General features: G+C 42.8%; 1 protein-coding gene across 1 annotated transcript in view; it reads left to right on the top strand.

Annotated features, from left to right (window-relative positions):
• Positions 1 to 555: 555 nt before the first annotated feature.
• Positions 556 to 24,201, top strand: part of EMC2 (ER membrane protein complex subunit 2) — a 48,804-nt gene continuing 25,158 nt past the window's right edge. Inside the window, 6 exon segments of the mRNA XM_075415682.1 lie at positions 556 to 588; positions 590 to 644; positions 11,413 to 11,526; positions 14,948 to 15,012; positions 18,693 to 18,778; positions 23,716 to 23,773. Coding sequence (XP_075271797.1) covers positions 556 to 588; positions 590 to 644; positions 11,413 to 11,526; positions 14,948 to 15,012; positions 18,693 to 18,778; positions 23,716 to 23,773 — 411 coding nt within the window.

Below are 24,201 nucleotides of genomic sequence, written 5' to 3'. Positions count from 1 at the left end.
GTTGATCGAGCTAGGGGATTGAGTATGGAGTCTGAGGCATTTCCCAGCAGAGATCTCGTCAGAGCTGAGTGCCAGACAAGTAAGTTTATGGTGATATTTTCTAAATCCCAGTTCCTTTAGCATACATGAACATGAAGTCAAAAATCCATTGCCATTTTCTGAACATCTTCAGTGCAGATAAAGACATTTATTTCTTAACAGCTACACAGTGTTGAGATCAGGAGCCTTCTTTGCTAAGCAAACCTTCATCCCCGTGACTGGCGGTCAGCAGAAGCCACGGCGCCCGACGACAAAGGGCGGCGGGGAGGCAGAGGCGGCCGGGCCCGGCGGCGAGCCCCTGGCCCCGCTCCCGGCTGCAAGGCCCTGCGGGGGCGCTTCTCCCCCTGACAGTCGGAAATTTGTCGCTGTGGCGGTTCACGCAGAGGCGCGGACGGCTCACCTCGCTGGTCAGGCGGGTCGGGCGGCCCAGGCCTCAAGCGGGCCGGGGAAGGGGGGGTGTCATGCGGGCCGCTCCGGGCAGGCCGCGCCGCGGGACACCGCCCGCCCGCCCCGCCAATGACGGCCGGGCCCGTCACGGCGGCGCGTCACGGGGGCGGCCGCCAAGATGGCGAAGGTGTCGGAGATGTACGACGTGACTTGGGAAGGTAACGTCGCGGCCAGCCGGCGGCCTCTCCCCCGGGGACGGGTCGGGCCCGGGCCGACCGAGCGAGCCCCGGGCGGGGGGCGGCGGTGCGCAGGCCCCCGCGGTGCCCCCGGAGCGCGGCTGCGCGGCGGGCCCAGGGCAGGCCGGCGGCGGTGCCGGTGCCCGGGCGGGAGGTCAGGGCGAGGGGCTCCTCGGGAGCGGGCGGCCGGCCGGCGCCGGCGGGGCGGCGTGGCCGGAGAAGCGGCCGGGTTCCTGGCAGCCCCGCTTTCCGACCCCTCGGCACCCCCGGACAGCGCTTACGAGGAATAGTGGCCGGGGTGTGTGTCTGTGTGTGTCTGTGTGTCTGTGTGCGCGGTATGGAGCGCCTGGACGTTCCCTGGTGCTCTCCTAGAACTTGGTGGTATGGAGCGTTTATGGAGGAGCTCCCAGAAGCTCTGGAGGGACAGAAAAGGTTTTGAAATCCTGCTTCCCTGGGTCTTGGTAGCTGTCCTATCCATTTGATCATAAGGATTGTTTAGTTTTCGTGTAGCAGTGCTTTTTGAGGTTTACCTGAGGTTCTCAGTGGTTCTTCTCTTGTAAGCAGCACGTGGTCGACTGCGAGTTCATACAGACCTCAAGCCCATTCCATTCCCCTGTCAGCAATAAGTTCACGCTTCTCCAGAGTTTTGACCGTAACAGGGGACCCTTTAGCTTGGTGGTCCCATACATTATGAACATTATATGCTAGAGAAGATAATGTACAGAGAAACTGTGTGATCTTTGGTTTTTTAATTATTTACTGCCAATCTGGGAGGAAATAACTGAGCGATAGAATAATTCCCCAAGCATAGATTATTGGTTAGTTTGGTTTTTGTAGTACGGGGATAAGAGGAGGAAAGTTGCATGGGATGTATTTTAGCAGATGCCGGTAACTTGCCCATCAGAAATAGTGCCCATGTTGTCTTTCCGGTACCTTTTTCTGTAGGACTCTGAAGCAAAACAAAATGGAATTTAAAATATTAAATTTTCAGTTCAAACTGCATCAATCTCAGAAAATATTTTAGCTGGTATTGAAGAAAACAGTGCTGTAACCAAATGATGAAGAAGAGGGCTTTCTTGCCAGCGTGTCTGGTGGTCAGTTTATACGTAATTTTGCCCTGATACCTGGTTGCATCGCTGTGATGTCACTAGACTAATTTAGCACTTTGGGAAGAGCTTGGTTGCCCTTTCTTTTGTATTTCTTGTGGCAAGGTACAGTGTTCGTGAACTAAGCTCGGGTAGAGAGCGGGCAGGCCACTGCATGGGAAGGGAAGTTGTGTGGAGCGTTGCTGGTGTTATTGTTAGGCTTTCCCGGAAATTGCCCTAAAACAGCTTATGTAAAGAACTTTCCCGGTTTTTGCTTTGCTTGAGCGTAAATTGTTACAAAAACCAGAGATTTAGGGTTTTTTTCTCCTGTTGTTCTCAAGTGTCAGTGACTGGAAAGAGAAATGAGATTTTTCACAAGCTAGGTAACGTGCACTGTGGATATGTTTCTGTACATTTAGCCCTAGATTGTTTTGGCTGAGAGTATCGCAGAGTTGGTGTCTTTATTGTCTGATGTAAAGGCCAGGTGTGGGATGCTCAAGCTTGCTGCTTTTCGACTTGGCTGATTTATGCTGAGCTGAGCATCCTACTCTTTGAATTAACCTCCATATTCTATTTCCAAGAATTTTGATTGACATTTGTGGCATCGTGATAGGTGCATGGTTTTGAATATGGGTATGTTGAACGAGAAAGTTTTGGGGACCACCTGAGGAGTTTTGTCATGTCAGCTTCTCAGTTGGTATCTTCCAGTTTACATCCAAATGAAAGAGTTGGAGAGTAGGGGAAGATCTGTGTCGGTGCAAGGGGATGTCTCCACTTTAGAAGCACACCTTCGAAAGCAAAGTTTGCTGATGACACAAAACTGGGAGGAGTGGTAGATATACCAGAAGGCTGTGCTGCCATTCAGCGTGACCTGGACAGGCTGGAAAGTTGGGCAGAGAGGAACCTGATGAGGTTCAACAAGGGCAAGTGCAGGGTCCTGCACCTGGGGAGGAACAACCCCATGCACTAATACAGGCTCGGGGCTGACCTGCTGGAGTGCAGCTCTGTGGAGAGGGACCTGGGAGTGCTGGTGAACAACAGGTTGACCACGAGCCAGCAGTGTGCCCTGGCTGCCAAGAAGGCCAATGGGATCCTGGGGTGCATTCAGAAGAGTGTGGCCAGCAGGTCGAGGGAGGTTCTCCTTCCCCTCTACACTGCCCTGGTGAGGCCCCATCTGGAGTACTGAGTCCAGTTCTGGGCTCCCCAGTTCAAGAAAGATGAGAAGCTACTGGAGAGAGTCCAGCGGAGGGCTACGAGGATGATGAGGGGACTGGAGCATCTCCCCTACGAGGAGAGGCTGAGGGAGCTGGGCTTGTTCAGCCTGAAGAAAAGAAGGCTCAGCAGGGGTTTATAAATGCTGATAAATATCTGAAAGGTGGGTGTCAGGAGCATGGGGCCAGACTCTTTTCAGTGGTGCCCAGTGACAGGACAAGGGGCAATGGGCACAAACTGAAGCATAGGAAGTTCCATCTGAACATGAGGAAGAACTTCTTCCCTCTGAGGGTGATGGAGCACTGGAACAGGCTGCCCAGGGAGGTTGTGGAGTCTCCTTCTCTGGAGATATTCAAGACCCGCCTAGACAAGGTCCTATGCAGCCTGCTGTAGGTGACCCTGCTTTGGCAGGGGTGTTGGACTAGATGACCCACAGAGGTCCCTTCCAACCCCGAACATTCTGTGATTCTGTGAAAAATTATGTATTCTTTTCCTCTGTTTTAAGAGATGTAAAGTGAAAATGAATGGAGTCCTGCAACAGACCATGCAAAGACACTTCTCAGCCAAGGCAGCTTTTCTGTCTTCTCCATGTGTACTTTAACAGATCCCTGGTGCAGTGAGGCTTCTCGTGGGTGCGGTGATCCCAACAGTGTGGTGACCTAGCCCCTAGAGGCAAACTTGAACACAGTTCTAGGAATTTCGTGTAGCTCATCTTGAGTTTATCCAAAATGCTTAATTTCTGTGAAACCAGGTGTATAATTGATATTTACCTGAAAAATATCCTTTATATACTCGGTCTTTTCTGATCAAGACAGGTTTTAGTTATGTATTGCTCAACAATGAGACTGTGATTGGAGTTTAGGGAAGAAGAATAACCTGAGATAAATGAAAGACAGTTTGTACCTTGCTTTGCTTTTCAATCAGGTTCTTTGTGAAAAAGGTGGGAGTTTAACCATGATTAAATTTTATGCTGGGTAAATGCATTGAATGGGTGGTTAGGAAAGATGACTGGAAGTAACTGTGTTTTCCACTGTTGGAACTGTTGTCTTTACATTTACTTTGTCACCTGCTGTGTCTTGAGCATTAAAGTGTATTTTACAATCTGTGAAGCAGGAACACCTCTCATGTAACTTCAGAGTCTTGATCAATGGTCTTGGATGATCCAAACATGGCTTCAAGGTGCTATGGTATTAAAAGAAATGCTTATATGTCAGTATGCATCATATATTTTACAGCTTATTTATTTGAGAGAAAGTGATGTGTTGCTCCTTTTTTATGGTCACTGTTGCTAATTATCCTGTAAATAAAGACCTTCTGTTTCCTGCTTCCTGTCTATTTACAGGAATTAGAAACTACATGGAGTGACACAGCGCCAAGAATTGCAGGTGTGGCAAAGCAGCATGATGTAGCAGTTCGCACATCAGTTGTAACTGGTGATGTGCAGCCTCGTATAGGAGTCTCTTAAGCTATAGAGAACTTTATAGAGACCATTCATAAATATTTAACATGGTTTCAGTGATACACTAAAGATGAATTTGGCCCATGAGCAGTAATATTAAAAAAAATATAAGAAAAATGTTATCTGTATAACTTCGTTTTAGGAGTAGGTTTTGGAGCACATGAGTCAACGTGCAGCAAACAAGAAGCAGTCCTGATAGTGAACTAATAAAATAACAGCTGACTTTCACTGAAAATTTATCTGACATACTGTCAGAATTGGACACAATAAGCCAGGTTTTGTTTTCTTTCTCTACCTTGCACAGAAGCATAATAGCATTAACATCTCAAACCCAGCTACAATGAAGCAGTGACTTTTGGCTAGTGGTGGATGGGCTTTCTGGACATCTTTGAATGCTGTCACCTCAACTCTTGTTTTTGTCAATGATTCTTCTTCACTAGATATCTAAACCAAAAAGAGAAGGGAATGGCATATTCTCTAAACTAGATTTCTTTTAATATAAATTGAAAACAAGTGAAAAGAATATGTTGGAAGATTTTTAATAGCTCGTGGTGACTGTTGCTTAAGTTGCTTAAGTTTTCTGGATCACTGAATTAGTACTACTGTTTTCTGTATTAAAAACTGTGCTGCTTAAGTAGTGGCACATTAAGAGTTTTTGTTACATATTCATGTGAGACTCTTTGCAAGGAATTCTTTGTAATTGTAATCATGGAGACGTGGGACAGCTCCTATGACTGGAGCATTGGGATGGGATGATACAGGCTCTTTAGGAAAGACAGGCAGGGGAGACGAGGAGGAGGTGTTGCCCTCTGTGTCAAAGATCAGCTGGAGTGCATGGAGCTCCGCCTGGGATTGGATGAGGAGCCCACGGAGAGCTTATGGGACAAGATTAAAGGCAGGGCAGGTATGGGCAGCATTACAATGGGAGTCTGCTACAGGCCGCCTGACCAGGACGAGCAAGCAGATGAGGCCCTCTAAAGGCAGATAGGAGAAGCCTCACGTTCCAAAGCCCTGGTTCTCATGGGGGACTTCCGATGTGGGTCATCTATGTATCGGTAGCCAAACGAGACCTTGTGGCCATTGGTGCCACTGTGGCCATTGGTGCCACTGAGTGCTGGTGAAAGAGGGAATGGAACTGAGTGGGTTGGAGTTTGCGAACTCGGGATTGTACGGTTTGATTGTTTGACTCTTTCGCTGTTATCCCCAATGTTGTACCCTAACTGTTACCAATAAAAGAAAAAACGAAATGATGACATTGTGGTACACCCCACACTACACCTCCGGTCTCCGTGGTACGTAGGGACTATATTGGGCACTTGTGATCATGACGCGTGGCATACCAAATTGAGACAAATCTACCGGACTTGACTCCAGGTGGACGGGCCACCTTTACTTAACCCGGAAAAGGAACATGTATAAATCTTATATATGTTCAATAACTAGCCCAACCACCCCGACATCTGTTGGAGGGACAACACAGCAGGGCACAGGCAATCCAGGAGGTTCCTGGAATGCTTTGAGGACAACTTCCTCCTCCAAGTGGTGGAGGAGCTCACAAGGAGAGGTGTGATGCTGGACCTTGTTTTCACCAACAAGGAGGGGCTGGTGGAGAATGTGGAAGTCAAGGGCAGCCTTGGCTGCAGTGACCGTGAAATGGTGGAGTTCAAGATCCTTAGGGCAGTGAGGAGGGTGTGCAGCAAGCTCGCTACCCTGGTCTTCAGGAGAGCAGACTTTGGCCTCCTCAGGGATCTGCTTGGTAGAATGCCATGGGATAAAGCCCTAGAGGGAAGAGGGGCCCAAGAAAGCTGGTCACTATTCAGGGATCACTTCCTCCAAGCTCAGGAGCAATGCATCCCAACCAAGAGGAAGTCAGGCAGAAACACCAGGAGGCCTACATGGAAGAAAAAGGAGCTGCTGGCCAAACTCAGGCAGAAAAAGGAGGGCTACAGAGGATGGGAGCAAGGACAGGTAGCTTGGGGGGAATACAGAGAAATCGTCTGAGTAGCCAGGGAGCAAGTTAGGAAAGCTAAAGTCCTGACAGAATTAAATCTGGCCAGGGATGTCAAAGTGAACAAGAAAGCCTTCTATAGGTATATCCGTGATAGAAGGCAGACTAGGGAAAATGAGGGCTCTCTCCGGAAGGAAATTGGAGACCTGGTTACCCGGGATGTGGAGAAAGCTGAGGTGCTTAACAACTTTTTTGCCTCAGTCTTCAACAGCAGGTGCTCTAGCCACACCGCCCATGTTGCAGAAGGCAAAGGTGGGGACTGGGAGAATGAAGAACCGCCCACTGTAGGAGAAGACCAGGTTCAAGACTGCCTAAGGAACCTGAAGGTGCACAAGCCCATGGGGCCTGATGAGATGCATCCACGGGTCCTGAGGGAACAGGCAGACAAAGTTGCCAAACCACTCTCCATGATATTTGAGAGGGCGTGGCGATCTGGGGAAGTCCCCACCGACTGGAGAAGGGACAACATCACCCCCATTTTTAAAAAGGGAAAAAAGGAAGACCTGGGGAACTACAGGCCAGTCAGTCTCACCTCTGTGCCTGGCAAGATAATGGAGCAGATCACAGAATCACGGAATGAATCACAGAATGTTTAGGGTTGGAAGGGACCTCTGTGGGTCATCTAGTCCAACACCCCTGCCGAAGCAGGGTCACCTACAGCAGGCTGCACAGGACCTTGTCCAGGTGGGTCTTGAATCCTCGAAACCATGCTGAGGCATATGGATAACAAGGAGGTGATTTGGGACAGCCAACGTGGCTTCACCAAGGGAAAATCATGCCTGACCAACTTGGTATCCTTCTATGATGGGGTTACAGTGTTGGTGGACAAAGGACAGGCAACTGACATCGTCTACCTGGACTTGTGCAAGCCATTCGACACTGTCCCGCATGATGTCCATGTCTCTAAATTGGAAGGACATAGATTTGACAGATGGACCACTCATTGGATAAGGAACTGGCTCGATGGACGCACACGAAGAGTTGCAGTCAATGGCTGGATGTCCAGGTGGAGAGCAGTGGTGAGTGGTGTGCCTCAGGGGTCAGTACTGCGGCCAGTGCTGTTTAATATCTTTGTAGGCGACATGGACAGTGGGACTGAGCGCACCCTCAGCAGGTTTGCCGACGACATCAAGCTGTGTGATGTGGTTGACATGCTGGAGGGAAGGGATGCCATTTGGAGGGAGCTTGACAGGCTGGAGAGGTGGGCCTGCGTGAACCATATAAAGTTCAGCAAGGCCAAGTGCAAGGTCCTGCACGTGGGTCAGGGCAATCCCAAACACAAGTACTGGCTGGGTGGAGAGTGGCTCGAGAGCAGCCCTGAGGAGAAGGACTTGGGGATGATGGTGGATGAGAAGCTCAACATGAGCCGTCAATGTGCGCTTGAAGCCCAGAAAGCCAACTGTGTCCTGGGCTGCATCGAGAGAAGCATGGCCAGCAGGTCAAGGGAGGTGATTCTGTCCCTTCACTCTGCTCCCATGAGACCCCACCTGGAGTACTGTGTCCAGCTCTGGAGCCCCCAACATAGGAAGGACATGGATGTGTTTGAGTGGGTCCAGAGTAGGGCCACGAAGATGATTCAAGGGCTGGAGTACCTCTGCTATGAGGACAGGCTGAGGGAGTTGGGGCCGTTCAGCCTGGAGAAGAGAAGGCTTCAGTTCCTGAAGGGGCCTACAGGAAGGATGGAGAGGGACTTTTCACAAGAGTGTGTAGTGATAGGACAAGGGGGAACGGCTTTAAACTGAAAGAGGGCAGATTTAGGTTAGGTATTAGGAAGAAATTCTTCACCATGAGGGTGGTGAGGCGCTGGCACAGGTTGCCCAGAGAAACTGTGGATGCCTCCTCCCTGGAAGTGTTCAAGGCCAGGTTGGATGGAGCTCTGAGCAACCTGGTCTGGTGGAAGATGTCCCTTGCTCATGGCAGGGAAGTTGGAACCGGATGATCTTTAAGGTCCCTTCCAACCCTTACCGTTCTATGATTCTATAATTTTTGAAAATATAAAAGGCTTTATAAGGTGAAAGTCTGTATATGTGAGGCCATTTTCTTGCAAATGTATGTATCGGGGAACATGAGATATAATGAAGAGAAAATCCCAAACGACTTTAAAAATTGAACACTTCTGTCTTTAATGTCTCTAGTTATTAGTGTCCACTTTAGATGACAAAATTTCTTCCTGCCTATGACTTAGATTCTGAATTCATACTTAGTTTGTATGGAGAGACTCTGGGAAATAGAAAGCAGTCTAACATTTTATCTCTACCGTAATCTGTGTGCAGTTAAGTGCCGGTGAGGTGTGTTTGTTGTGTTTGCTTGCTTTTAGGTGTTCTTAATTTTCAGTTGTAATCAAAGGGACAGATTAGTTTATTCTGGATTTTGTGTAGGAAATTATGGTATTACAACAGGCAATGCCAACAAGGTGCTAGGATTTTGTTTGAGGCCACTCTGAGCTCTGAGTTGCTATGGTTGGAGACAGCATCCGCGGTGCCCAGCTGAGCTGCCTTTGCCTCTGCCTGCGGCTGCAAAGCGCCGGCCGGGCGTCCAGGTAAGGAGAGGGGTCTGGAGACCCGCAGAGAGCAGTCGCCAGGCCATTGCACACCCTGGGTGTTTGGGTAAGCTGACTGAATAGGTGGATTTGTGGGGTTTTTGGTTTGATTCGTGCTTTGTGAGATGTGAGTGAGTGGAGCTGAGGTGTGGTGGAAGATTCGGTGTCTGTAACAGAAGAATAATATACGAATGAGCTCTAGGAATGTCACGGTCATGGGGTCCCTGAGTGAACTGCCAGTGGTAGCAGTTGTTACGAGTCGAGGTAATGTTTTGGAGTATGCAGTGTATGTCTCTACTGATTGGGGTGACTTCCTTCATTTCGTCAGGTGCTTTGAGATATCAAGGATTTGTAAACTATGATCCAACTAAGTAGTTGATGTATAAGTAGTTATAAGAGGATTACTCCATATCTGGTTGCTCAGGCCAAATTAAATGACGCCTTAACAGACACAGAAATAAAACACAGGTAATTTCTTCTGGCTTACAGCAGACTGCTTGCATGTTTTTAGGGAACAGCAAACATTGTGGCAAGTGCTTCTGCTCCTTTGAACTTGTAATGCTTTGATTTGTATGTGCAAAGCTTGATAATTTAACAGAACCTAAGACGAAAACAAATGTGTCAATTGCTCGGGACCAGTCTATATATGTGACAGGAGTAATTGTAATTAAAACTAGACATTTCTTTAATTTTTTTTTTAAATCCTCGACTGCTACTGCCCAACCTTGTGTTATGTGCTGTATGTAGATTGGCCTCCAAAACTTGAATTTTTATTGGCTGACTCTTTTGATGGCTTTCTTAGTAAAAAATTCATTAAGTTTGTCAACATTGTAAAAAGCCTTGTGTAAGTTTTGCTGCAGTTTTGGGCATTTTCTTTCTTCTACCTTACTTAAATTTCAGTATTTCTAAAACTAACGAGTTTCTCAAGATTCACATCAATGAGAACATTTTTTTTCTACTGTGTTTTTCAGTGATTGGCTGATACACTATTCTCTGTCGTGCAGTTTTTTTTCCATCTCTGTAAATGCTGTACTTGGGTAATGAATGGTAGATGCATGCTCTGTTAATACATCATTCAGACACTATTCCATTTGGAATCACACTGGAATGGAGACATTGATAATTTCCAAGTAAATGAGTGGTAGAAATCAGACAGCTTATTTATTTTTATGCGTTTAGCTTGTCAGCTTTTGTGAGTGTTTGTGTTCTTTCACATTCTTGCTGTCTAACTTTGAATTTCCAGGGATCATCATGTGTCTAGAACCATTTAACTTTACTCATGCTTGTGAAATGTAACCCTGTGGTGGTTTTGGTTGAATTTCAAAATACAAAGTGTAGCACAGTAACAGTCTTGTGAGCGATCCGAGATCACTTCAGGTAGATGGAAGCAAGTTCCATGCTTAATTTTTAACTGTCACTTATGTTAACTATGCGTTTTGAAGTGCAAGAAAAACTGACAGTGTTTAGCTCTATCATTGTGTTTGTTTTTCCAGCTGTTGTAAAGTTTAAAAAAGAAGTATTGGCAGTAGTTATCCTGGTACCTTCATATTAGTAAGGCCACTGTCTAGTAATGAAAACTGTTTTCCTTAAGTTTCCTCAAAACTTGTTCTTGCATGTGGAACATTTATGTGTATATAAATGTATATGTATGTATAAAATCACATTCTTAGCAATTTCCTGATGCAGAGGATAAATAATACCTAGGCTAGGTAGTGCTCTCTAGCTGACTTCATAAGTATGCGTGCTCTCTTGGCGATCTGGTTCATAGTAAACGTGCTCTTGAAACAAAAATCTTGGTGCTAAAATAAACTGTCTTTTCTGTCTTACCTAGATAAACAGTGATAATTTTTATACCTTTGGGCACTTCCCTGGTGTAGAAAGCCTTCTCTTCCGTGACTGCCTTTCTTGAGGCTCCTTTCTGGAGGAGCATGTAGATTCTTTTTAGAGTAGAAGTTCATAGCGTTTTGCTTACACTGATAAATGTGAGCAGTGGTTGAGTTATCATAGTTTTTTTAATACTTCAGGTGAAAATTTATTCACCTGGAGCAGAAATGCAGTTTTAGTATTGTTTGTAAGTGTAAGTGTGAAACTGCTTGGGAGAAATCTCTTGTAGCCTATTTTTCCTAACCGCAGGTAATGCCTGTTTATTTTTATTAGTTAGTGGATAACTAGGTGTAACCTTTTTTTACTGTGTGTGTTACTAACCTGAGAGACTGCAAACTTAGAATTTGAATCTATTATGTCAGAGCATGAGCATGGTTTGTATGATACAGTTTCAGAGGTCTAGTACACCTATCTGTTGTTCTCTAGTAGTTTTCTAATATTAGTAGAAGTCAGTTTTTAGATCTATGGCTCTCTAAATCTATTCTTCATATTTTCCGGAAATAAAATTCAACTTCCTTGACTATCTGGAAATTTTTTTCTTTTCCCCTCCCCTTTGCCCCCAGATATGCGTGATAAAATGAGGAAATGGAGGGAAGAAAACTACCGAAACAGTGAACAGATAGTGGATGTTGGAGAGGAGTTAATTAATGAATATGCATCTAAACTTGGAGATGACAGTAAGTAAACAATCATTATTTTTACAACTTGTATTGTTTGATTTTGTTGTTTCTTTTCAGACTGTATTTTGTACTTCTCGGTTGCCTTTCTGTATCTACGGATGTTGATGAAATATATATTACTTTAATAGGCTGCTGGAATTCCTAGATTTTATTTCTTTCCCAAATATGGGCTGCAGTGAAAACAGATGGAAAAATTGCCTACTTGAACTGTTAGCTTGCTTAATTAGTAGTTAGACCATTATGTAAATACTTAGTGTGAAACTGTTTTCTAGCTGTCACGTGACTGATTTTCTGTTCTCAACGCTGTGGCAAAAGTTGAAAAGTATCTTTTTGTAACAGAGAAAGCTGTTTCTTTATCAGGTTGTACATGCTGCAGGAATTAATAGTAAGGCTGTTTTTATTATAACATTACGTTTGTGATATTATAGTTGAAGGCAACTCTAAGCTTCCACTACTCATGAAATAATTTTCGGGGGATTTTAGCTACCTTATACTAATTTCAGTAGACAGAAGCGTGGATGTAACGTTTTACATTAAAAGAGAATTGCTTAGAAACATGTCACAATAGAACTTTTTACCATAACCATAAAATAAAACAAAGTATAGCAAAGTGCTATCAAGATTGTATAGGTTTGCATATTAATCTCACACAGATTTTTATTTTAGTGCTTATTCTTTCTTCTTTTTCACTTTTTTATGATTCAGGTAATTTAATATAGACAGTCTTTAATACATTTCTCTTGTAGTTCTTTCATTTGATTCACTGCTGTCACATAGTCACAAGTGGATTTTAGCAGCTTCAGTAGTGCATTGTATTCACTAATAAAAGTTACAGTATTCCATATGATTAACTTCGTACAGTTAGTTAACTTGTTCAGTTAGTTTAGTAAGTTAACTGTAATTTCAAATACTGAACTTCTTACAGTGTCCCAGAAATTAAAATCCACATAGTCATTTCAGAAAGACACTTTGCCTTCCTTTCTTGCCAGGTGAGAAGTCTTTTGGTATTGGGTTTGGGGTTCTGCAGGTAGGATTTGTTTTATATTGATGCTTTGCTCTGGTTCTGTGTTGCATCCTCCGAGCTAGAATTCTGTTGTGGAGTTCCTTCCGTTGTAAGGAGCTTGGCCACTGCAAATGTTGTACTTTTTTGGGTGTAAATACATGGATAATCTACCCAAAGTATCATGTATTGAAGACACCTCTGTGGATCGCAGTGAGTCATGAAGTGCGTTTGGAGATTTGGTGCCTGAAGAAGATGCTGCACTGTGAGAGGGTCTTGCACTGTAACTGTGAGGAACATGCTTGTTTGTGGACTGCATGGGCAGGCTTGATGCACCCACCTGCAAGAGAGTTGTCGTAGGTTCCTTCTGCTTCAGAAGAACTTTGAGAACTAACCTTGACTGTACTTTCTTCTTACCATGTTGGTAGTAATTTACGAGAATTGTATTTTGGAAAGAAATTGTTGAGGAGCTTGGTGTTCCTCTCAGATCTTACCGATGCCTTTCTGAAACAGTGTTCTCAGTAATAAAGGCTGTCATTCCTTTATGGTCAGGCTTGAGTTTGTCCTTCTGTTCAAGATGCATGCTTTTTATTCTTTCATGAACCTGAGAATCCAATAGATAAATTAGCTGCATTGTTCCTGAGGTTCTTAGCAAATGCATAAAAGTGTCTGAAATTTATTTTCATATTTGCATTCTGTTTAATATTTTTTTTAAAGTAGCAGCAGAATGGCAGCTGTATACAGTTTTAAAACCAAACAAATAAAAACCAACAACCAAAAAACCCCCAATCATCTATGGCAGGCCTAGAATTCTTTCTTGGGTAGCCATGGAAGGTGAATGAGTGGCATATGACGGATGTTAGTCTTGTTGCTTTGTGTATTTTCAGCAAACGCCTGGATATTACAGTGGCTGATTTCAGAATGAATGTAGAAGGGAAAATAATGAATGCAATAGATTATTTGGGTATCTCTGTAATTTGCTTCCTCAGGCAGAAGACACCCAACATAATTGGGGAAAAAACAAAAGATTTCATTGTTATTAAAGTTTTTAAAATAAAAATAACTCATTTAATGTTCAGTCTAAGGGGCAGAGATACTATTCCCCACATCATGATTTTAATGAGAAGTTGGGCTTTTCTAATGGACAGCCAGTAGTCCAAAGCTATAGATTGGGACTTCAAAGTAGAGGAATAAGACCTTTGGCTTTTTTGTTTTTAAGCTTGAACAAGAAGGGCTTAGTACAGATTAGAAAAACACATACCTCTGAATTGATTATTTTAATCTCTTACAAGTGTTCTTTTGCCTCGTATCTGACACTAACCTGGGCTAAGGTTAGAGTTCAAAATAGAGTAGACCGAAGTTTGATTCAATGGAGAGGGTAATTTCATAAACTGTAAAACTATCTTATTCTTGTGTTTAGATTTTTTTTTTAAACATAATATATAGTTTATATCATGGAAATATGTTATCTGTATTTTGTCTAGCTATGTATGTATTTTTACATGCATGGAAAAAATGTACACGTTTTATTATATAGTCTAGTTTTATTATATAGTCTAGTTTTATTATGTAGTCTAGTTTTATGTCTTACAAATAGTTCTAATGGGGAAGAGGAATTACAGGCAAATTAATGCCCGCTTCTCCTCTTCTGTATACTTAGCAAAAGACAGTATTTTCGTAAAAGAATAGTGGAAATTCATATCATAGAAACTATTTTAAAAATGAGAGGGCCTTTTTAATTTTATAGTTTATTTTTTTTCTGTGTTTTTATCTTGGAAGACATTTGCTTCTGCTTCAGTTCTATGAAATACTGAGTGCACCTGATTGGTTTTACATGAGTTCAGAGCACTCAGTACTTCTAAGACTCGCGTTACATGTTTCCCCTCTACCATAACCTTTCTTTTCTGCAGCTCGTGTAGCTACACTGTTAAGTTCTTTACATTCAAGAACTCGGTAGGCCTAGAACAGAAATAACGTAATCTGTCATTGATTTGTAGAAGTTGTTCAACTCTCGGAAAAAGACAACCTTTGTAGAGCTTTCAGCAATGAAGTAGTTAAGGGAAGTTTGTTTTCTTTCTAGGCCAAAGGACTGTTCACCACGTCTGATTAGAGAGCAAGTCCTAATGGGGATCTGTTTAGAAGGCTGCAGCTATAACTTTAGGAATAGTGGAGAATTAGAGCTTTTTTGCCTTTCAAGATGTCAAAAGGTACTTTGTTACTAAAAGCAGTAAAATTGCTTAAATGCGTTTTTAATTGATTCCAGCAGTTTCTTAAAATGTGCCTGTTTCAGTAGTGATCCACGGGAGTAGAAGGGGAAAAATATACAGACAGAATTCATTAATCTTACTTACATTGTAGGTGTTTCCCATTACCTCAAAAAAATCAATTATCTGCATTTAATGTCTCTTTTGTGTCCAGTTTGGATAATATATGAACAGGTGATGATTGCTGCCCTGGACTGCAGTCGAGATGATTTGGCATTGGTAAGTTTTCAAGCTGAATTTCCCCTCAAACCTTATGTTTTCTTTCTGGGCATCTCTTCCAGATAGTTTTTGGATATTCTGAGCTCCACAGCTTGGACTTGCGGAATATCTAATTGAGAAGTGTACTGCTGGGAAGAAACCTCCACCACCCAGCTTCTCTAATGTGTGACTTTTGTTTAGACAGATCATGTCTCTTCCAATAGCCATGAAAATATTTACAGCTACTCTGGTATGGGCTAGATGTCAAGAATAATATTGAAGTTGCCATATTGTACAGAGAGTGTTTACTGAAAACCTCTCAAATGATATTGTTTTTTTGAATATTTTGAGGTAAAATGTCTTGTCATGAATATCATATTATATGTCATGTCGGCTACCATCAAAGAAAGTTGTTGACATATTGGAGCAAGTCTTCAAGATGAATAAGGAGCTGGACTACATAATGTTTAAGGGAAGACCGAGAGATCATGGTTTGTTAAGTCTTGAGAAAACTAAGAAAGGATTTTATTGCTATCTTTGAATATGTACTAATGGGAAGGTAAAAGGAAAGTGGAGATGGGCTTATGTAGATGTGCAGCGAAAGACACGTGTGAGAGACATAAGCTGCAACAAAGGAAATGCCAATTCAATGTTAGGAAAAAGTTTTTAACAGTAGAGTTAGCGAACAGTTTGGGACAAATGGCACAGAGAAGCTATGGAATCTCCTTTGGAGATGCCCAGAGTGGATAGGGATGTGACCCTGCACTCACTTGGAAGGTGGCTCTGTTTTGAGTGGGGATTTGGAGCAGGTGTCCTCCAAAGGTCCCTTGCAATCGAAATTATTCAGTGATTCTTGATAAGAATATTCTTAATGGGTATGTGGGTTTAGTCAATTTGAATGTGAATTTATTTGAATTACACAAATAACAATTTAGATAAAATGAGTTTATTTAGAACTATAACACCTTTTCACTAGATGACAAATAAAAGAACACCAAAATAAACAAAAAAACCCCAACTAAGCTTTGCTAATCCTTTAAAGCCAGGAACTGCAAAAGGCAAAACTGTTTTGCAGACAAATTTTAGTAATCTTTTCATCCTGCTTTCACAAACCTCTGGGGAAAAAAACCCATTTGCTTGTCTTGTGCCCTGAAAGCCAGCAAGTTTGAGCTTGTTCTAAGTAAAAAGAAAGATATTTTCAGGAGTCCAGGTCTTTCATGGGGATTACTCTTCCAGTGCATTGTTCTCTGTCAGGTGGCAAAATACCTCATAAAGTCTTTGAGCTTCATGTGATGTCATTTGGGTGAAACTTAATGGTCTGTGATATACAAGGGGTCAGACTAGAGGATGTAGTTGGGAGAAGGGCAATGTGAAACTAGGCAGAACTAGACAAGTTTATCTCTCATCCCATATGTGTATGGTAAAATGGAGTACACTGCAAAATAAAGCCCAACACTCTGAACGTGTTGTGAACCCTCTGAACTTTCCTTTCCTTTGTTCCTCAGAAGAAAACACTGTTGTAGTATAGCTGTCTGTTTAAACAAAAACAAATTGACCTACTGTTTAAATAAATATATTTCTGGATTCTGATTTATGTCTAAAACAGTTTTGGTCTTTATTTTCAGGATCTTTTTAGGAAGACTTTCACAGAGTTGTTGAGGGAGCCAGTGTTGAAAGATCTGTTGTGAAACACTTACTTGTTTTTACTAACCCTGGCAGAGATTTTAAGTTTCATTTTCTGTGCCCTCTGAACAATATTGATTGAGATGAGGGAGTGCAACATTTTATATGCAGCTCAGAGAGGAGGTTAAAAGCTTAGAGGGAAACTTAGTTGTTTTTTTATTTTTTTGAATTTGAGTGATTTATAATAAAGAAGTAGTTAATTCAAAGAAGTCAACGTCGTATGTGGCTTTTTGCTACAGCTGCAGCCCCAAAGTAGACAAACAGCTTTGGAACTTTTTAGCAGTGAGCTTTTGACAGCTGTGGTGCATTTTGCTGAAGGGGAATAGGTCTCATCTGCTCCGAATGAGGAGGCTGAGGTGGTTTTCAGTCATTTATCTGACTTTTGTTTTTTCTTTTTCTTTCCTCTTTTTATTACTGTTGTCCCATCTACCCTGCAGAAAATGACCACGCATAGTGGATGCCCCTGCTGCAATCAGCCAGTTGCATGTTTTAGTGTTGTCACCTACTGTTGGCAGGCATTTGCACTACTAGTGTTTTACATGCTGAAGTGCAGGTTTATTTCTTTGCCTTTATCAGACCTTTAAAACCCAATGTGATTAAAAAAATCAGAAAGCAAATTAACTGCAAATTAAAGTTTCACATACAAATGAGATTTGCCATTCTAACTGCTGAGTTTCTGAGAGAATCTCAAAAGTAGATTATTGACATAGTGTAGAGCCAGTCCTCAATAGCATAAATGATTATGGAGATAACAAGTTAAATTTAAAAGGACAGTTTTTGTCCGGAGCAGCAGCAGTTCAGCTAGACATCACTGAAAGTGCCAGTAAAATGTTTCTGTACTAAACCTGAGCTTTGCTATGTGAAATTGCATTGCGAGATCTTGGTTCGTTGGAAACTAAGATGATCATGATGAAAATAGTCTGTGCTTACTTGAGTCTGAGCATTACTTCTTTGATTACTGTTTCCTTTCTCTCTTCCTTCTGTTTTTTTGCATCTGGGAGAGACATGAATATTTCTCTTTGCTGCGCTCTAGCAACTTGTTTATCTACAGAAGCAGAGAGAGAACTTAGGAATTTTTACTGATTTGCTTCTGTATTTTTTTCTTTCGACCGGTGGGTGTGATGAGGTGGAAGAGATTATGAGATAGGCCTCTGCTAGAACGTTAGGTCTGAAGGACAAGTTCATAAGCTGAGCTGTATAAATAAATGCGTGAAAAAGGAGGGTTCTGTGTGAAGCTTTTAATGTGATTCAAACCACTGGTCGTTTTGGGAGCCTGGGGACTGTCCTGCCTCCCACCATAATGAGTTAGCTACAAGCTTTGCAATGCTATCTAGCCACATTCATGATGTGGTTAGAGTTAGTTTGCTCTGGGGAAATTGTGACTCAGTCCCTATACCAAACATCCTTTTTCACTAATCCAGAGAAATCTGCCTATGATGAATTCATTTTATCCAGCCCAGGTGTCTCATTGATTTCAGGGGTTAGAAGCTATGCCTATTCTGCCAGCAGGCTCAACCCAAGCTGGTGACAAACATTTTCTTTGGATTTCAGAGTTTTATTTTAAAAATAAACACAGTGCATAGTATTAGCATAGTTTGTTCCACTGTGAGATATCCATTTATTAAAGAAGTATCACATAAGCTCTTGCTGTCTTTGTTTTTTTACTGTCTTGTGTTGTTGAGGCAACTAAGTAGACTTCAAGTTTTAATAGTATCAGAACTGTTTTAGTAGGTGAGTTTGATTTTTCTAGACAAACCACTGTTTCCAAGAAGGCCTGAGTATCTAATGACCTGTATATAAGGTATTTCTTAGAATTAGTCTTCTAACAGACAAAGTTTCAGTTTCTGAGCTAACTGTTATCAATATATTTTATTGCCTATTTCAAGATATGATATTTGCTTTTGCTCAGAAGTGCCATTTCAGGTTGTTGAACGATCACCCAAGGACTTCTCTTTTTTCTTCCAGTTTCTGTGCAGATAATTATATTCACAATAGTATTTTTGGTTTTATTTGTGTAGTTTTGTCTTCAGGAACTGAGGCGGCAGTTTCCTGGGAGCCACAGAGTTAAACGATTAACTGGAATGCGATTTGAAGCTATGGAAAGGTAAAACCTGAATTTAAAAAAGTGTACTTTTTGTCTGGAAAGGTGCTTGCTGTTTCTTAGAAAGGTGTTAAGGCACTATAAGAACATGACAAGGCATTGCTGGGCAGTTTCTTTATAGAAAATAATGGTGTGCATGATCATATTATAAAGTTTAAACATTTTTATTGCATTTTTGCATGTACTGTGCAGTGTTACATTTTTGCAATCTTCCCATCAGACTTCATAGATCAAAAACGTCTCTTACCTGACAGCATAAGTCATTATACAGTAAAACACTGGGCACTTTTTTGGCAGTCTGAGGTATACGTTTCATCTCACAGAGCTATATCAGCATATGAAAATCAGTGTCAGCGATTTTTTGCTTTCATTGTTCTCCGATGCTCCTAATTACTGCAGGATGTAGCTCTTTTCCCTTGTTTTCTGATTGTGGATAAATCCAGTAGAAATTAATAAGGATTGAATCTATAGAGTTTGTTATAGAAACAACTCAAAAAATGTATGAATAGAATGGCAGAACCTAAAAATCAGACTGACCTTTTTGAAATATGCTATAGAAGGGTTATAACATGCCAAGTTTAACAGGAGTTATTAAAATAATGAATAGCTTGAAAGCTTGCAGCTTTCAAGATGAATGAACTCAGGGCTTGAAGGTGCTTTTTTAGTCTGTTCAGGATGCTGGTTGAGAGAGTCCCCTGGGAGAGAGTTCTGAAGGGCAAAGGGGTCCAGGCAAGCTGGACATTCTTCGAGGAAGAAGTCTTAAAGGCACAGGAACAGGCTGTCCCCATGTGCCACAAGATGAACCGGCAGGCAAGATGACTGGCTGAACAGGGAGCTATTGCTGGGACTCAGGAAAAAAAGGAGGGTCTACCACCTGTGGACGAAAGGGCGGGTGACTCCAGAGGAGTACAGGGGTCTCGTTAGGTCCTGCAGAGAGAAAATTAGAAAGGCAAAAGCCCATCTAGAACTCAGGCCAGGGTTGTAAGGGACAACAAAAAATGTTTTTACAAACACATTAACAACAAAAAGAGGGCCAAGGAGAGTCTCCATCCCTTATAGGATGCGAGGGGGAGTATTACCAACAAGGCTGAGGTACTTAATGCCTTCTTCGCCTCAGTCTTTAATAGTCAGACTTGTTATTCCCAGGGTAGTCAGCCCAGTGCTGGAAGATAGAGGAGAGCAGAATAAACCCCCTATAATCCAGTAGGAAGCAGTTAATGACCTGCTATGCCACCTGGACCCTTACAAGTCTATGGGGCTGGATGGGATCCACCCAAAAGTGCTGAGGGAACTGGCAGAGGAGCTGGCCAAGACACTCCATCATCTATCAGCAGTCCTGGCTGACAGGGGAGGTCCCAGATGACTGGAGGATCACCAGTGTAACACCCATCTACAAGAAGGGCTGGAAGGAGGATATAGGGAGCTACGGGCCTGTCAGCCTGACCTCGGTGCCAGGGAAGATTATGGAGGGATTCATCCTGAGTGCGCTCACCAGGCATGTGAAGGACAACCAGGGGATCAGGCCCATCCAGCATGGGTTCATGAAAGGCAGGTCCTGCTTGACCAACCCGATCTCCTATAACCAGCTGACCCACCTAGTGGGTGAGAGAAAGGCTGTGGACGTCATCTACCTGGACTTTCGTAAGGCCTTTGACACTGTTCCCCACAGCATCCTCCTGGAGAAACTGGCTGCCCATGGTTTGCATGGGTGTACTCTTCACTGGATAAAGAACTGGCTGAATGGCCGAGCGTAGAGAGTGGTCGTGAATGGAGTTAAATCCAGCTGGCGGCCGGTCACAAGCGGTGTTCCTTAGGGCTCAGTTTTGGGTCCGGTCTTATTTAACATCTTTATCAATGATCTGGATGAGGGGATTGAGTGCTCCCTCAGGAAGTTTGCAGATGACACCAAGATGGGTGAGAGTGTTGATCTACTCAAGGGTAGGAAGGCTCTGCAGAGGGATCTGGACAGGCTGGATCGATGGGCCAAGGCCAGTTGTATGAGGTTCAACAAGACCAAGTGCCGGGTCCTGCACTTGGGTCACAACCACCCCATGCAACACTACAGGCTTGGGGAGGAGTGGCTGGAAAGCTGCCCAGAGGAAAAAAACCTAGCAGTGTTGTTCGACAGCCAGCTGAACATGAGCCAGCAGTGTGCCCAGGTGGCCAAGAAGGCCAACAGCATCCTGGCTTGTGTCAGGAATAGTGTGGCCAGCAGCAGTAGGGCGGTGATCGTGCCCCTGTACTCTGCACCAGTGAGGCTGCACCTCGAGTACTGTGTTCAGTTTTGGGCCCCTCACTACAAGAAGGACACTGAGGTGCTGGAGCATGTCCAGAGAAGTGCAGCGAGGCTGGTGAGGGGTCTGGAGAACAAGTCTTACGAAGGAACTGGGGCTGTTTAGTCTGGGGGAGAGGAGGCTGAGGGGAGACCTTATTGCTCTCTACAACTACCTGAAAGGAGGTTGTAGTGAGGCAGGTGTTGGTCTCTTCTCCCAAGTAAGTAGCTATAACACGAGAGGCAGTGGCCCCAAGTTGCATCAGGGGAGGTTTCGACTGGATATTAGGAAAAATTTCTTTACTGAAAGAGTGGTCAGGCATTGTCACAGGCTGCCCAGGGAAGTGGTGGAGTCCCCATCCCTGGAGGTGTTTAAAAAACCTGTAGATATGGCACTTCAGGATATGATTTGGTAGGCATGGTGGTGTTGGGTGGATGGTTGGACTTGATGATCTTCGAGGTCTTTTCCAACCTGTGATTCTGTGATTGATATTTAGTGTCTGCCTTGCTCCTTGGATACACTTTTGATATCAACATTCTGTTCTAAGGCACTTGGTCTTGGGTGTTGAGAAGGACTTCCAGCTTGCAGTGCCTTTGAATGCTAACAAATCTGTTCCATGCCACAGAGTTGGTGAGATTTGGAGCTTTTGGGCCATCTTGATATGAAGGAATTGGAATGTAGAAATAGACTCTAAATGCTTTTTTTAAAAAAATTTATTTATTTATCATAAGTTCTTCATCCATTACACTCTTGCAAAATTAATTTTGATAATATTATATTATGTGAGCCACCAGTGAATGTCCATTGCTTGGATCGGAGAGTGGATAACTGGACTCCACAATCACAGGAGCAGTCTCGAGGCAACTAGATATTCCACATTTCACACGCACTTTATGTCAAATACACTTTCAGGAAGAATTTCCATTAAACTTATCTCTTTTTCTGTCTTCATTTGATATAGGGTAGGAAGACAGTGAGAGAATGACAACAGATTTCCCCTCTTCCCAAAACCTACTCACAAGTGCAAAAGATCGTAATTCTGTTCAGGCTTATGTGACTACATTGAAGATGTTGTTGCATGGGAACAGATCTTTGTGGGAAATGACTGCTGCACAAACGTGTTGTTTTAGCAGTGCAGTGCTATTAAGCCATGTTTTTCTGAAAGTGCTCATGAAAATTCTTGACAAAATGTCTCTGTCAGGTTAGATCCTTAGATTGGAATATCAGGGAGCAGAGGCATTAACAAAAGCTGAGGTTTTGTCTTCATAGATTTTCTTCAGAAGTCAGAAAAGAAAGAGGTTTCCTGTCTTGAACAGGAACCCATCTGCAGGTGCTCTAAGCCATGCACTGGAGAAGCCTGTCTCTCTCCACTGACTGTAAATGAAGCGTAGGGAGACTTAGGCTGGAGGGGTCACATTTTCAACTGAAGAAGTGAGCTGCTTGTTAAATTCTAAGTGACTTCTAGGATCTAGGAAGGATCCTGCCTTCCCCGACAGGAAGAGGAAACAGTGAAGAACATCACTGTAGACTGAGACATCCCTGTAGACACTTTCACATCAAAAGAATGATATTCTGGAACTTCACCCCGTAAAACTGTGGTTGTGGACGTCAAGTTCAGTCTTGTAAAATATGTTTCATAAAGTAGAAACTAACAGAGAGCATGAATACAGCACTTTACAGCATGTCTGCTGAAGTCTTTAGTAGTCACCTTCTACTCATTTCTGCTTTTGTGCTTGCTTTCACATTTGTGCTCGTACCTTCTGGTGGCTGGACTGAACAGCTGAGCTATGCTAATTTCAGCAGTGCTTAGGGAGCAGTGAGTGTACGTAAATGAGTGTCCAAGGTGAGAAGGGGATGTGTAGCATCAAAATCAAGCAGCAGTACCTCTGAAAAACTACATGTCAAACTATACATGAAGACATAAAGTATGCCCTAGTCATATGGTGATAGGACAACAGCTGTGTAGTCAAACGTGTTTTGAATTGAATTATTTCATTTGTCCAGTTTGGGTCATGTACTCAGCTGGCTGAACACACAGACCTGTTTCCCAGGAGGTTTAAAGCATTTATAGCAGCTGGAGTAACCTGTTTCAAGTGTACTTCAAATAGCAGAATTAATTAATAGAACCTATGTAGTGATGGTGGAAAGCATTTTCTTTCAAGATTTGTGGTATGGTCTAGGGGTGGACTCTTCTGTGAATCCCCCCAGTTTGCTGTATGTGGCTGCTTGTACTTTATAAAATCATAACAGAAGAAGCTTACATGAAGTTTTAAACTACAACAAAGGAGTGAAAAGTCACTATTTCGGATGGCCTGTCAAATTTGCGGGTTTCTGTTTCTTGGGAGAGGTGAATGGGAGAGCTAGGCTGTGATCATTGGACCTACTTGGTATAGGAAAAGAGAGAACAAACGGGAGAGTAAGAAATTGGGTGTAAAGTATGTAAGTTTCTGCTGAAACAATATTCCATGAAGTAAGTACGATGTGTTTGTTTTAACTTGGAGATATAAAATACTGCTGTTCATATTTAGCACTCACTGAGGAGAATTTTGTTTTAATATAGTTTGCTTAAATATATTCAGTATAAAAAGTGCAGCTATTGCTAGGACAGTCAAAAAAGTCAGGAGTTCTGTCTTAGCAGAAATAAATGCGAATGATTTCTTTGAACAGGTATGATGACGCTATCCAGTTGTACGATAGAATTTTACAAGAAGATTCAACTAACACAGTAAGTTTAAAAGATTTTTCTTAACTGCAGTGGTTTGTTGTTTGAAATTGTGATTGCATTTGGTGGGTTTCACTGTGGAAAGAAGTGTGTCTGTATTACTGTATTTGTTTCCTTTAGTTTCCTAGTGTAATAACCGATGTTGCCTTCATTAGAACAAATGAGATTCACGATGAGAAGGCATGATGTACTACCTGCTTAATGTGCTACCTACTTAAACACTGAATTTAGAAGACAGGATTATAACTAGCAATCTTTCCAGCAGTCTTAGCAGGGTTTAGATTGGGCCTTTCAGCTGTTCCATTTTCCCTGAATATTAAGTATTTGAAGGACCAACACAGTCTGCCATGTGTCTTCTGTCTTCCTAATGTTTAATCTTAAAGATGAAGTATGAATACACTCAGGTAGTGCTTGAATCGCAGTTATTTTGA

The sequence above is a fragment of the Opisthocomus hoazin genome, chromosome 3 (assembly GCF_030867145.1).
Source record: "Opisthocomus hoazin isolate bOpiHoa1 chromosome 3, bOpiHoa1.hap1, whole genome shotgun sequence".
Classification (NCBI taxonomy): domain Eukaryota; kingdom Metazoa; phylum Chordata; class Aves; order Opisthocomiformes; family Opisthocomidae; genus Opisthocomus; species Opisthocomus hoazin.
This window is presented reverse-complemented; position numbering and strand designations above follow the sequence as displayed.